Genomic DNA, 13,460 nt, shown 5'->3' with positions numbered 1-13,460 from the left:
ATCAGTACAGTACCTTAGTATGGGTATTATATTGTCCTGACAATACCGGTCGGAATCTTTAACAAGTATAAAGAAACAAAAACAAATGAATAAATTACTAAATAAATAACGTTCCTTATTCCTCTTCCCACAGAAGGGTGAGTATTTCAGAATAAGTAGTGACAAACCTGAATAACTGGTAAACTAGAAATCTCTTGTAACCGCACAGCGTGAGGCTGTGCAATGTGCATGTGCAATTGAGCTCCATAAATCCTGGGGCTGCAGCACAGAAAGAATTCACCGTGATTTAACAATTTACTGATAGTTGGCTGACCCTAACAGCTAACAGGTTTTAGTAAGAAGAGACATCACCTTGGGCAAGCAAGGACTTTCTCGTGCCCTGCAGTTCTTCTAGTTCATGGTAGCCTGGTACCTCCTTGTGTCTCCCAGTTCTCTGCTTCGGCAGTGACTCAACTTCAGCATACTTGAGAGCTTACCTCTTTACATCAGAAATTAGGTCCTTCGGTGTTTTGATTTGTCTTTCATTTTTGCACAGTTCTGCAGAATGAAATTAAGTTCCACATATTTTATGGGGTTGAAAGGTCTTTATTTTCAGAATAAATCCAAATTTTTGTTTAGAAATTTGCTATACGGTGACACTTCTTAGTATTTCCTTATTTCTTAAATGGAAGAAATAGTCGAGGCACGGTGGTGCTGTTTGAGGTTTGTCAGAACAAGAATCTGAATGTGACCCTTTCCACACTGTGGTAATGATTGGCATCTGCTGCAGATGAGAAAGGAGTCAGCTGAATCAAAGCGTGCAGGGAGTTGCAGCACCTTACCATTTTTTGGTTCATGATTGCCAGTCATTTTAAGGAAGGAGAAATTGTTGAAGAAGATGTGAACATTCAGTCTGGTTCACGTTGATGCTTCTCCCAGGAAATGTAATTCCATTCTGGTGTTCTTAAGTGACTCGTCAAAAGAAACATAAAGACTTCTAATATTTTTAGTGAGGGGGTACGCAGAAACAAGCAGATCTTTGTGATTTCCACTGTCGTTTTCTCTTTACTGTGACAGGTTAGCTTTGAAAACTTGCACAGTTCTCCTCAGTATGTGCTGAAAGGAAAAGCGGAGACTATTAACAATGGCCTTCAAGCTATTGAAAAGATGTTGGAACAGAAGAGTGAAAACGTTGCAAAAGCCAAAGAAGTTCAGAAGGTAATTTTGCTTTTTTTTTTTTTTTTTCTTGTGATCATTGAAAGATTTTTGGTTGCTTTCACAGAGCCTGGTTTATCAGGACTGTAAAGCTGCCTCCATTCATTCCGTGCCTTTAATAGACGAGGTACAAGCAAGCATTTACTTGATGAACATTTACCTTTTCTTTCTCACAGGAAAATGCGTGTTTTTTTAGTTGTGAATCACACCAGCAGATGCAGAGTGTTCTGTTCTTGTATCAGTTCAGAAATCTTGGCAATTCCACATTCCCAACATGAAGAAGAAATAACGTTTTGTGCCCAACCGTATATTTCATTTCTCCTTTCTTTACACGCAGCAAATCTGGGATATGCTGGACCTCTGGCATTATAAACTCAATGAACTGGATGCAGAAGTGCATGACATAGTTGAGCAGGATTCCTGCCATGCACAGGAGTTGATGGATATCTTAATGACCCCCCTTCAGCGCTACCAACAAGTCTCGCAACTCGCTGAGCGTAGAACAGCCATTTTAAACAAGGTAGGGGCAAATGTAACCTTTAACTTTTCCCAAATTTGAAAAATTTACATTGTATTAAAAGAAACAAAGGAAACAGCAATAAAAACTACACACACACACACAAAAAAATTCTTCACATAAAATATCATCAAGGGTTCTCAAATAGATGAGAAGCCAAAAGTAGGTGCATTGACATCGTGGTTAAGAATTTCTAGAGTGACAAACATTGCCTCCAGTTTCCAGTCCAAAGGACCAGCTCTGCACCACAGTTGATATGAGTTAGCATGGGTGATTCCTGCCCCTGGATGAGCAATGTTACAGTTTACAATACCTCTGCCAATGTGTTATCCATTTAAATAACGTTACCACATAAATCACAACAACCCATGAGATGTAAGCCCATAGACATCAAAGTTACTTTTGTTTAGAAGAGACTGTATGAAATCATGAAACTGTTTCAGAAAAAAATCAATTATATTTTACTATTTCACCATACTAATCTAACTGACCGTGATAAAAATGCATCCAGTTTGTTTTAAATATTGCCCATAGGTGTGTTTATCCTACACAGTAGATAGAAATGTATTTGTGCTTTTTTATAAAATCCTGTCATTTCCTAGGCTGCCAACAAGATGGAAGAATATGATGAACTCTTGAAGAACATGAAAGTTTGGATAGAAAACACCAACAGCTTGCTAAGAGCAGATGCTCAAAATGACTCTGCAAAAAGTCTACACAAGTACGCTGGTGACCTTCAGGTAAGCGTTAATACAGATATATGTTCTCATTATAACTAGTTGCTCCATAAAGACACAGTTTTGCATTCTAAAGTCTTGCTGATATAAATAATTTTCAGTAAATAAGTGAAAAATAGTTACAGTTTAAAGGCATGAAATAAAGATAGGTACTTTTCAGTGTTGGACTTAACTATCTTGCAAAAGTGCTGAAATGTAGTACATCTGTCTTCCAAAAATATACGACTGTGTGCTGCATGGATATAATCAGTTATTACTTCTTGAATATGTACGGTTCTGTACATATTTTGTATTGTGCATATGATCCAAAATAGAGTGGTATTTTGACGTCTGTGTGCTTCCCAGAAACTCTGAAGTGAATCGATGTGCAATGCAGTTCTCACTGTATCTTGAAGGTAATTCTGACTTTCAAGAATCAAACTTTTGTAATGTTACAGGGCCAGGCAAGTGCCAAGATGATTTCTAACAATTTCATACTTAAAATAGAAGTTTTCTGTATGTCCACGCTTTGACTTATGCCAGAAGAGCCAGTTGGTGCTCTGAACGGGGATTGCTGTATTAAAACTAAGCAGAATTTCTTTCCTGTATTACAAGAAGTAGCTGACAGTTCTGGACCAGTGTGTTACAGATCACATAGTAACAATGGGGAGATGGCAATTAACAAAATTCATATATGTTTTCCTCACAAAAGCTTATTGCCTTTTGCATTAGTAACTTTATGTGGTCTAGTCTGGGAAGCTTGTGGATTTAGAAATGTGCCCGAGGCTTATAATAAAGTTCAGAGATATGTTCACTCCTTTTCTTCAGGTGGCACAAAGATGAGTGAATCACAGATATTGCTTGCAACATTCACTGTTCTGTGTGAAGACATTTGCTGCAATTAATTAAAAAAAAAAATCATGCAGTTATCTGCAGGAGATGGGAAGAATGTTCACATCATGCACAATTGGCCAGATATTTTCTGCAGCACATCATTTCATCTGCTAACTGATGTGCTGAAAACCCTTTTCATGTCTCTGGCTGACGTGTCTTGTTCATGTACTTGCAGCAGCCTGATGATTGCACAGGAATTTGGGAGGAATCTTCTTCAGGATCTCATACTTCTCTGTTTTGGGAGTGGGATCTCTTCCTCTACCCGACTCATTATGCTCACGTAGACTCATTTTATCTAATTGATTCCCTTACAGTCATAGCAGCAGCCTCTCAGATTTCTGCCTGCGGGATGCAACAGTTCAGTTTCATTAAGCATGAAGTGTTTTAATCTGAGCTAAGTTTTTGGGAATACATGCGGTGGTCAGTGATGTACAGGAAATTAAATCTGATTCATTCTGATCCAGTTCGCTTCAGAACTTTGATGTCACCAGTGATGGAGACAAACTAATTTCTTGTTTTGTCTGTAGATGGCCTTGGAAGACTCAGAACAAAAGCAGAATCTTCTGCACAGTGTTTACTTGGAGCTGGAGGAGCTAACACCAGTCTTTGAAACAGACAGTATAATGCAACAGCTGAATGAAGCAGAGGATGAAGTAGCAACTTTACAGCAAGAGATAGCAGAGGTTCTTCCACAGATCCAGCATGTGGCTGATGTAAGTTTGGTTGATCTATAAGTTCTTTTTATCAGAGCATCTCCATATGTTACAAAACACAACTTGCATTGTCTGCATATGTCTTAGTTTCAGCTGGAATGGAATTGTTTTCTTCAGAGTGTCTGGTATGATGTTTTGTTTTGGTTCTGGGAGAAAAACAATGTTGATAACACGATAACATGCTGATATTTATAGTTGCCACTAAGCAGTATTGTATAGAGCCAAGGCCATTATCACCAAAGGGCCCAAGGAGCTGAGAGGGAACAGAATTAGGACAGCTGACTTAAACTTTTCAATTATCTCCCCTGTCCTACTGGGAAGGAGGGAAGTGAGTAAACAGTGCTGTGGTGCTGAGCCACCTGCCGGGTTAAACCACAGCAGCACAGAAAAAAGGCATGTGGATTTTAGTAGGTGTGCCAATGAGTAAATTAATTGTTGGAAACAAACTTGCAGAAGGAGTTTGGTGCCCAATTAAGTTCAAAAGTATTGTTGAAAGCCCTTGTTTAGAAGAAGAAATACGGGGCTTGTTGACCAACAGATGAAAAGGGCTTATCTTGCTGGAGAGCAGGGCTCCTGTACAGTGGCACATGGATAAGCTGGAGAAATGTCCTGACAGAAATATCATCAAGTTCAACAGAGACAAACACATGGCACCAGATACCAGTATAGGTTGGGGGCCAACCAGCTGGAAAGTGGCAATGCCAAGAAGACCAGAGATCCTGTTGGCCAAGTTGTCCATGATGCAGCACCAAGGTCTCGCAGCAAGAAGACCAACGGCATCCAGCAAGTTTGTAGCCAGGAAGTCCATGGGACCAATCCTACCCTTCTTTCTTGGCACCTGTGAGGTCACATCCATGTGGTAGGCCTATTTTTGGCTTTCTCAGTGCAAGAAAGACATAGACATACTGCAGCAAGTTCAGGAAGAGCCACAAGTGCAATCAGTGTCTATAGCACAGTACATGGGAAGAAAGGCTGAGAGAGCTGGGTCAGTTCAGACCAAAGAAGGGATGGATGTAGGGGAGATGCTACTGTTGCCTGCTGCTATATAACTGATGACTATAAACAAGATAGAGCCAGACTCTTTAGGAGTGTGCAGATAAGAAGTGAGAATTAACAAACACAAATTATAACAAGGAAATTCTATCTGTGTATTAAGAATTTTTTTGAGTGGGATTGGTCAAACACTGGATCAGGGGCCCAGAGTGAAGGTGAAACCCCCATGGCAGGAGGTTCCCACATCTCAGCAGGATCAGGCCCCAAACAATCTCTAGAGACCTTCCAAGATCCCTTCCAACATAGTTTACTCTTTGATCTTGTCTTCATGAGAGTTATCTGGAAGCTGTTCTGTATGCAGACCCATTTTCCATCTGAAATAAGTCTTCATATAGAAAGCATAATTAGACCTGTTTCTAAATGGTAAATATCAACAATGAAAAACTGTACTGTAACCAATAGTAATTTGTAATATGATTTTTCAAGGGAATTTCAATTCTATACTCGGCGTTTAAAATAGACTAGGTGACCATAGATTATTACTTCTTTTAGATGTTATGACAATATATAGTTTATAATAACTAGCCTTTTGGTCAGCAGCACCTGTTAACATGTCCTATTAGCATATTCTACATATGCTGCATTTGTTTTTCAGTATTTCTTTTTAAGTTTTGAGTAAATGCAGAAATTCAAGTTCATTTTGTTTTTTGAAGAGAGTTTCTAAATTGTACTATCTACAAACGTTCTTTGTTCCCAAAATTTAGGAATTGGATGCCATTGAATCTCATGTAAAAACGTTTGAGAAGGATGTTATGAAAATGAAGACAATCTTGTCATCAGAAGATCTCTTGGAACTTTCTCCTAAAGACCAACTTAAACATGGACAGGTCTGTGAAAACTCCTGTGTAAGCTCTTTCCAGCAAAAGACTGTTTTGTGACTGCATACTCTACAGTGAATGAATTTGTAGTGTATGACTTTGAAATGTCAGTATTACACAAATTCTTTCAGATCAATGACAGTTATTTCAACCATTATTTCAGCTACACGTTTACAGTAACAAGTAGTAAAACATATAAGCAGCAGATTGGTTGGGTAAAATGTTTCAGGGGAGCTGGTGTCTGTGCTGTATGTGTTTTGGGAGTTTACCTAGGACCAGACTAGTGCTTGTCCAGGAGGCTGGACATCCATTGGTGGTTGAAGGTCTTAAGATATTCTTCTGGAAAGCGTTGTGTTCTTTAGTTTCATCTGAGGAAATAAAATTTACATATACCAAGACAAGTGTGCAAAATGAACTCTTAGGTGAGACTGTTGGGATATCCCTTCAAGAAGCACAGTCCTGGTCTAACCTAGAACATTTGAAACTAAAGCACAATTGAGAACATGCCAATAGACAGCCCAAGTGTGTAACAACAGTATACAAGCATTCCTGCTATATTTGATTCTTCTGTTTTTGGGAGTGTTGTGACCTGATACACTCACTGTATATCACTCCACTTAGCATCCAACAGTAAGTAATATGAAAGTCTGCAAATCAGGCCCTATTTTCCCCCAAATGGAGGCAAAATACAGCAGATACTTTTAGAAATGTAGGCTGAAGTGACTCATCACATACCCATTTCATGCATACAGAGAATTGTAAAGGTACCTTGACCAGATGGTTTTCTTTTCTATATAACGAAAAATAAAGCAAAGCATTATGGTATCTTTTCTATCACCTGCAGTCCACATTGTTAGCTGACTTAAATGCAAAAAAGATGGGTTCTGTTTTGGGGGAGGAATAAAAATGTTGTCATACCACTCACAGCTTTGTTATCCAGGTAAACAGTTTTGTAGTGGCTACATTATATGGAAAAGCTAAAGTTATATTTCTTCTAGAAAATAATATTCACCCACTACCTTATTTTAAATGGAAGCCTGGATAATATGCAAATAACAAAAAAAAATCGCAATGCAGACTGCTTATGAATGAGAGAATAATCATCTCTTTTCCAGTTGTGGTTATTTACATAAAATCTTTTTGTGAGCGAGTCTAACAAAAATATTAATAAGAAAAAGCCTCGGGGCTCTTTTTTTTTTTTTTTTCCTTCTGAAGTTCTCAGATATTATATTTCTTCAGGATAATAAGGAACTTTTGAGTTGCTATTGCCGTTCTGTTCTTCCAAAGTTGATCACAGAGCTTTGCATGGAACATGTTTTTGTATATTATGTAGTACGAAGTTATGCACATTTCTATCATCCAAAACTGGCAAAGGTGATTGTAAACTGCATCCGCTCAGAAGGAAGGGATATGAGAAGCTGTCTTTGATGGGAAACCTGGCTTCAGATGTTTGTCCTTGTTTCCAATTCTACTCATCACCATCTCAGCCATGTTTCTCAGTGGTGATAGGGCTGTTTATAGAACCTTCAGAAAACGCCTAGCTTTAACGTAGAATATTTTGTGGGTGTTTTGCAGTTCAGAAAAGTAAAACCTGAGTTGGCTACAGTGACAGCAAAAAGATTAGGCCATTTTTTAAACTGTTTTTGTGGCCAAGATTCGGTACTTTAAAATGACATGCAGTAAGATAAGTAACTACTCTGAATATGACCTTGTTTGTCACTGTGCAACCCTTATGTTGCACATAAGTTAAATCTTCCTAATCTTTTCCTGTCTTCCCCCTAAGTTGTATCTTCCTCTTGCTTTAGAGAGTCTCACCATGTATTTTCATTTATTTGTTCTAAGAGTAAAATATTTTTCCTTCTTAAATAGGAAACTCAGCAAAGACAACTCTTGCACATCATGACAGGAGTGTAAATTTGATTTTTTCCGATTCACTAAATCATCCATCATCTATCCTCTATCCTAATAGGTTATACTTGACCATATTGGTCCTATGCAGAAGACCATTGTTCATATACAGTTGTATGAAGAAGCTCTTCAGCTACCAGGGGTGAAAAAACAACCTGTCTCAGTCTTCCTAAGAGCGAAACAACTTTTGGGAGAATTGAAAAAAATAGAAAAAATTACTAAGGAACAAAATGAACTGCTGGAGGTAATTTATTTGCATTCATTGATGTTATTTTATTTCATAAGATATCACCTCAAATACCTTTATTTTACAGGCATGTAGTGCACCTACTGTGTTTTCTATGTAATGTTTTGGGGGATGTTCTGATTCTTTTTGTGTGTGTAATTGCACATTACAACATGACACAGTAGATAGAAAACTGAAGTGATTTTCAGAATTTCAGATGGTACATTACCTTTGCCAATTTGGTTTCTCAAACCTCCTGTAGTAAAGCTGAGTACTTTAGAACATGTAACTTCTTGCTAAGCATTTCAGAGGCCAGGTAGACACAATGCAGCTAAAATGTGAGTCTCTGTCTTTTATTTTCAGATTGAGAAATTAAGGCTTTCAAAGAACATCGCTATTATCAGGCTGAGTCAGCACAGGTTCTTGAAGGGAAAGTCCTGTCTCACTAATTTGATCTACTTTTACAAGAAGGTCAACCGCTTAGTGGACAAAGGAAAGGCAATGGATGTAATCTTTCTAGGTTTTAGTAAGGCCTTTGATACTACTCCTCACAGTATTCTTCCAGACAAATTGTCCAATTGTGAGATAACAGGTTCGTGCTACACTGGGTGACAAACAGGTGGAACAGCAGAGCTCAAATGGTTATAGTGACTGGGGCTACTGGTGGCCAGTCACTACTGGTCTTCCCCAGGGCTCAGTCCTAGGGCCAGTCCTGTTCAACGTTTTTATCAGTGATCTGGATGGAAGAGTTGAATGCATCTGTAGCAGATTTGCTGGTGATAGTAAACAGAGAGGTGCTGCTGACTCCATGGAGAGTCAAGAGGCTTAGCGGAGCAATCTAGATAGATTGGGGTATTGGACAATTAGCAACAGCTTGGTAAAAGAGGTGATCCTCCCTCTATACTTTGTGTTGGTGTGGCCTCACCCTCAATATTTCTTGCAGTTCTGGGTCTACAATATAAAAAGGGTGTTAAGATTTTTGAAGGTATCCAGTGGAGGTCAACAAGGCTGGTAAAGGTGTTGGAAGGCATTTCCTATGAGGAGGGGCTGAGGGAGCTTGGGTTTTCTAGTTTGGAGAAAAGTAGGCCATGTGAAGACCTCATTGCTCTCTGCAGCTTCCTGAGGATGGGAAGTGCAAAACGAGATGCTGGGCTCTATTCCCTGGTCACCAGTGACAGAACACATGGGAATGGCACAAAGCTGTGCCAGGGGATGCTGGGAAAAATATCTTTATCACAAGGGTGGTCCAACATTGGAACAGGCTTCTTTGAAACATGATTGGTGCCCCATTCCTGTCAGTGTTAAAGAGATATTTGGATTATGTCCTTAATAATGTGCTTTAACTTTTGTTTGACCTCAAAGTGGCCAGCCAGTTAGACTAGATTGTCTCAGTAGGCCCCTTCCAACTACCAAGAGACAAACCCAAGCATCCTAAATGGTTGCATGCATGCTGCAGACATGCATGCCTGGAGTTGAAAATAGACAATGACTCTGAGATCCATATGATCCCTAACGTCTTGGGGTTTTATTGTATATGTCTTCTTAGGTCTGAAAAACAGATATGGTAAAGCATACATATTTCAGATAAACAGTTACCAGATTAAATATTCAAGAATTTTCAAAACACTTGTAAGCCCTTGGAATCTGAGTGCTTTGCAATTACTGAGTATTACCATGAGACTTCTAACTCATTTATGATGTAGAGCATTAGGTGAAGCTTTTGATTTTTTGCCTTTTTGTAGCAGCTGTAATCTCTTTTTGCTCAGCATTTGCCTTTATGCTACACACTTCCAACAACCTGTGGCCGAGTAAAATTTCTTTGTGAGAAAACAGGTTGGAAAAATTAGTTCTTTGCTGCAACAATATCCAGCTGTGCAAAAAAGACTTTCCCATCCTATTGAGTGCGTTGAAAGGAGCAGTGCTACAATATAAGTCTCTCACTGCCTAAGACATTACAAAGGATAAAGCTATTAAAGGGTGGCATTTTTTAGTGCTGCATTAGGAAAATGGAAAGTATTCGAATAGAGAGCCGCACTGGAGACAAGCTACCTTTGCAGATACTTACTTATTTTTTTTCCTGCTCTGAGGATTAGTTTGACATTTTAGTGTTTGGATGTGGTTGCACGTATTTGCTATGCATGTTGTAATACTAGGAACTTCTGTATAATTAAGTATCAGTTTAACATCTGAAAAAGTGTGGCAGAAACAAAACTTGCAATAGGTACTGCAAATGCTTCAGGGTAGGGTTTTAGGAGACTTAATGTGTGTTGCCCTTTGTGTTTCTTTTATGGCCTGTTAAGAACCACACCTATTTCTACCTAAATAATGTCATCAGGAAGAGGAGCTGGAAGCCACAATGTGTTACCAGTTCTCTGTGAAAAGGAGTGGCAGTGTTTGCATATTCAATGATGTACTGTCGTCATTTTTAGTGTCTGCCCTCACATTCCTGGCAGCAGGGCCTATTCCATGAGTAGGTTTTCTACTTGATAGGAAAAGCAAAATTTAAGCATGAAGTAAAGAGAGAGGCATTACTTCTTGGTAGAGATTCTGCCACACAAATATGACATAATTTATGTTCTTTCAAGCAAAGGATAAAGTAAGATTTTTTGCTCCTCGGTGGAAGGTAGGGAATGGATGGGTGATCTTCGGGCAAGTGACTGTATTCATGTATTGGCCTCTGTGAGAGGAAATTGGAGTCTATAGACAGAGATTTCTTTAGTTGTTCAGGTAAATTTGAGATATTACTGATTTTACTTACTGCTGAACAGTTACGGGAATTTGAGAGTGTAGGGATGGGTAAGAGACTCTCAAAGGACTTCTAGTTTCTTATTGAAACTGAGCAACAGAATAACTACTTTTTTTCCCCTCCTCTGATTCTTTAGGTATGTCATTGAGATTATAGACTACAGTTAGATATTTTCTTCTACAAATTGGCTTTTTTTTTTTGAAATGGGAAAAATAGTTCTTTCTGCCTTTTGAAACTTATAAGTCAAAATATAATAATGCAAAACTTTACTAACGTGTGGGAGTGATTGCTGTCATGAAGAAGTGAGTGAACAAGTAACATTGTTCACAGATAGGGACAGCCTTTGCTCTGAAAGGCAGAGGGTGTGCTTGCTTTGCAGACGAGTTATCTGCCTCCCAGGCTGCTCACCTGCTGCTATCAGTAAGTTTAAGCTTGTTGTCTACAGTGTTTGCGTTTTCTTCTTCACTATCTTTTGCAGACACCTGAGGAAGAGTCTGTTGATACTCTTTGATTCTCAGCCCACGGGCTGAAAAACAAATCCACAAAATGTTTTGCAAATTAAATGTTTTCACAAACTATTATTATTTGTATATGTAACAATTTCTTAGTTACCTGAGATACTGCGAGAAGCTGTGGCTGGCAAACATTAGCAGTGGATATGGGGAGTCTGCCGACTTCTGCATGAAGAGTGCTTATCGATGAGTTTATTGCTGTTGCTATCAAATGAATAAAAGTGAATTTGGCTGTTGATGGCATATAATAGGCTTTCCCATAAGTCATGCAAGAAGAGGAAACTCACACAAAGTGGAAATATTTATTTTATAGAAACTATTCAAATTGTTAGAAACTGTGGTTGGCTTATCTTCTGAGCTGCAGTTTCTGCCTGAGCAGCGCAGTTCATTTCTGGGCAGTGCAGAGCCAGCTGGCAATAAAGACCTGAGCACCAATTCAAACAGGTAGGCTTTCTAACTCGATGTGAAATCGACCAACCCTGTAATTTCTCTTTACTTTCAGCCTTTTATAAATTGTAGTAAATGTGATTAAGTATGTTCCACTTTGCATTTTAAAATTATAGTCCTACTCTAGAGTAGGTAACGAAATGCTTCCAGGCGGAATTCAAAACATGGTGAAGATAGAGTTCTGCAGAGTTAGCAGAACAAGCACAGTTTCTTTTACATGTAACTAAAGAAGCAAAAGAGGTTTGAGCACTCTTTGGTGCAAGTCGGATGCGTTACTGACTAGTTTGTTTATGTCCTAGTTAATACAAAATTATTTCTAAGAGTTACTATTTCACAGGATGCTGTGAAGAAAGCAGAAGAATGTGAGCAAGAAATAGAAAAGCTGAAACAATTCTTAAAGAATCACTTGTCTGAAACATCACATGAGTATCAGCCACAGGCTCAGAACACATCTTGTCCAGAGGTGGGTTTCGTGTCATGTCCTAAATTTATGTTAGCACGTAGCACTGAGAAATAGCGGTGTGCTTCCCTTCCCTGCTCCAGTCAAGCAGGCAATTGAGTACTGTGGTGTGACTATACATACATAAGTTGCTGTATACCAAGAGATATTATAATTAGCATTAGTTTCAAGTTGGGCATATATTTCATATTATTGATTTTGATGTGCCATTTGTACCTGAATCAACTTCCATTGAAAATCTAAGTGCTGCTGTCAGCTATTGTGGTGAAACAACAACACTGATAGCTTGCCTGTGCTCATCATCCTGCTAATGTGGCAGTAGGTGTTAACTGGGGTACCAGCTTGGGATAGTGCATAACAAGAGCACTGTGTCCCTTTCTGATCACTGACCATGCAGCGGTATTTTTGGTGATTCTGGTTAGGGTTAGGTCTTTTAGATTCCTTTCCTCGTCCTTGCTGACATGCTGTGTTTTCATCAGCTGGTAACAGATGCTGTTTTTCTTTCAGCAGTTGTCTTCTTTCTGTAATGGACGAATTGCTTATTAATGCAAAAGTAAGAAATGTTTTAAAGACAGCACTGCAGAAGTCAGGAAATGACTAATTAAGTTTAATAAGTATTTTTATAAAGTGCCTCTGAGATGCTCAGCTTTTTGCAGTCAGTAACAATGAAGTTAATAAACATACATCGTACTTGCTTAATAACTATAATCGCTCAGTTGGCTCCTAAATACATAGTTGTTCTTCTTTCAGGTGATTGGATGTTGGATACTTGATGCTAGTACTAAGCATGACTCATTTCCTGGCTCTTACTTGTTTTTGTCTTTGAGCATAAGACTTTCTGTTTAATCTCTCTTGTTTTAGAAGATCTGTTTCACAATTGTAGCATTTCATTGATATATGTGGCACTGGAATTGCCCATCTTACTGAGGGGTTTCAAATGAGGAAGCGGTGTCAGTAAAGGTTTGGTTTCTTGGTTTGTTAAGTTTGCAAAGCAGTAGCTGATATTTGTGGTATAAAGCCTGCTCCTGCCATAAAACAAATAGAAATACTGTTCCTAGCAAACACTTATAAATATATGGTAAATTATCATAGATGGCCACTTCTTCATTCCAGTGGCTTTTTCTTGCTTTAACCTTTGGAAGATATTTTTCTTCTCTTTTCCAGTGTATAAAAGGAAAAAGCATCGTTATCTGAGCAGAGTTTCCACAGCCTTTGAAAATCTGCTTGGTTTCCTGCCTTCACCCTCCTAGTCATGT

General features: G+C 38.7%; 1 protein-coding gene across 6 annotated transcripts in view; it reads left to right on the top strand.

The window, feature by feature from the left end:
* The window catches only part of SYNE2 (spectrin repeat containing nuclear envelope protein 2), a 158,690-nt gene that overhangs the window by 68,492 nt on the left and 76,738 nt on the right, over positions 1-13,460 (top strand). For all 6 annotated transcript variants that reach the window (XM_021403871.1, XM_021403873.1, XM_021403872.1 and 3 more), the window contains exons 56-62: positions 1,057-1,197; positions 1,532-1,714; positions 2,314-2,451; positions 3,849-4,034; positions 5,792-5,914; positions 7,875-8,057; positions 12,082-12,207. In XM_021403871.1, the coding sequence (XP_021259546.1) occupies positions 1,057-1,197; positions 1,532-1,714; positions 2,314-2,451; positions 3,849-4,034; positions 5,792-5,914; positions 7,875-8,057; positions 12,082-12,207 (1,080 nt within the window). The remainder of the gene's footprint in view (positions 1-1,056; positions 1,198-1,531; positions 1,715-2,313; positions 2,452-3,848; positions 4,035-5,791; positions 5,915-7,874; positions 8,058-12,081; positions 12,208-13,460) is intronic.

This window comes from Numida meleagris, chromosome 6 (genome assembly GCF_002078875.1).
Source record: "Numida meleagris isolate 19003 breed g44 Domestic line chromosome 6, NumMel1.0, whole genome shotgun sequence".
Lineage (NCBI taxonomy): Eukaryota > Metazoa > Chordata > Aves > Galliformes > Numididae > Numida > Numida meleagris.
The sequence above is the reverse complement of the archived record's forward strand: the minus strand, read 5'-3'. Positions and strand labels throughout refer to the sequence as shown.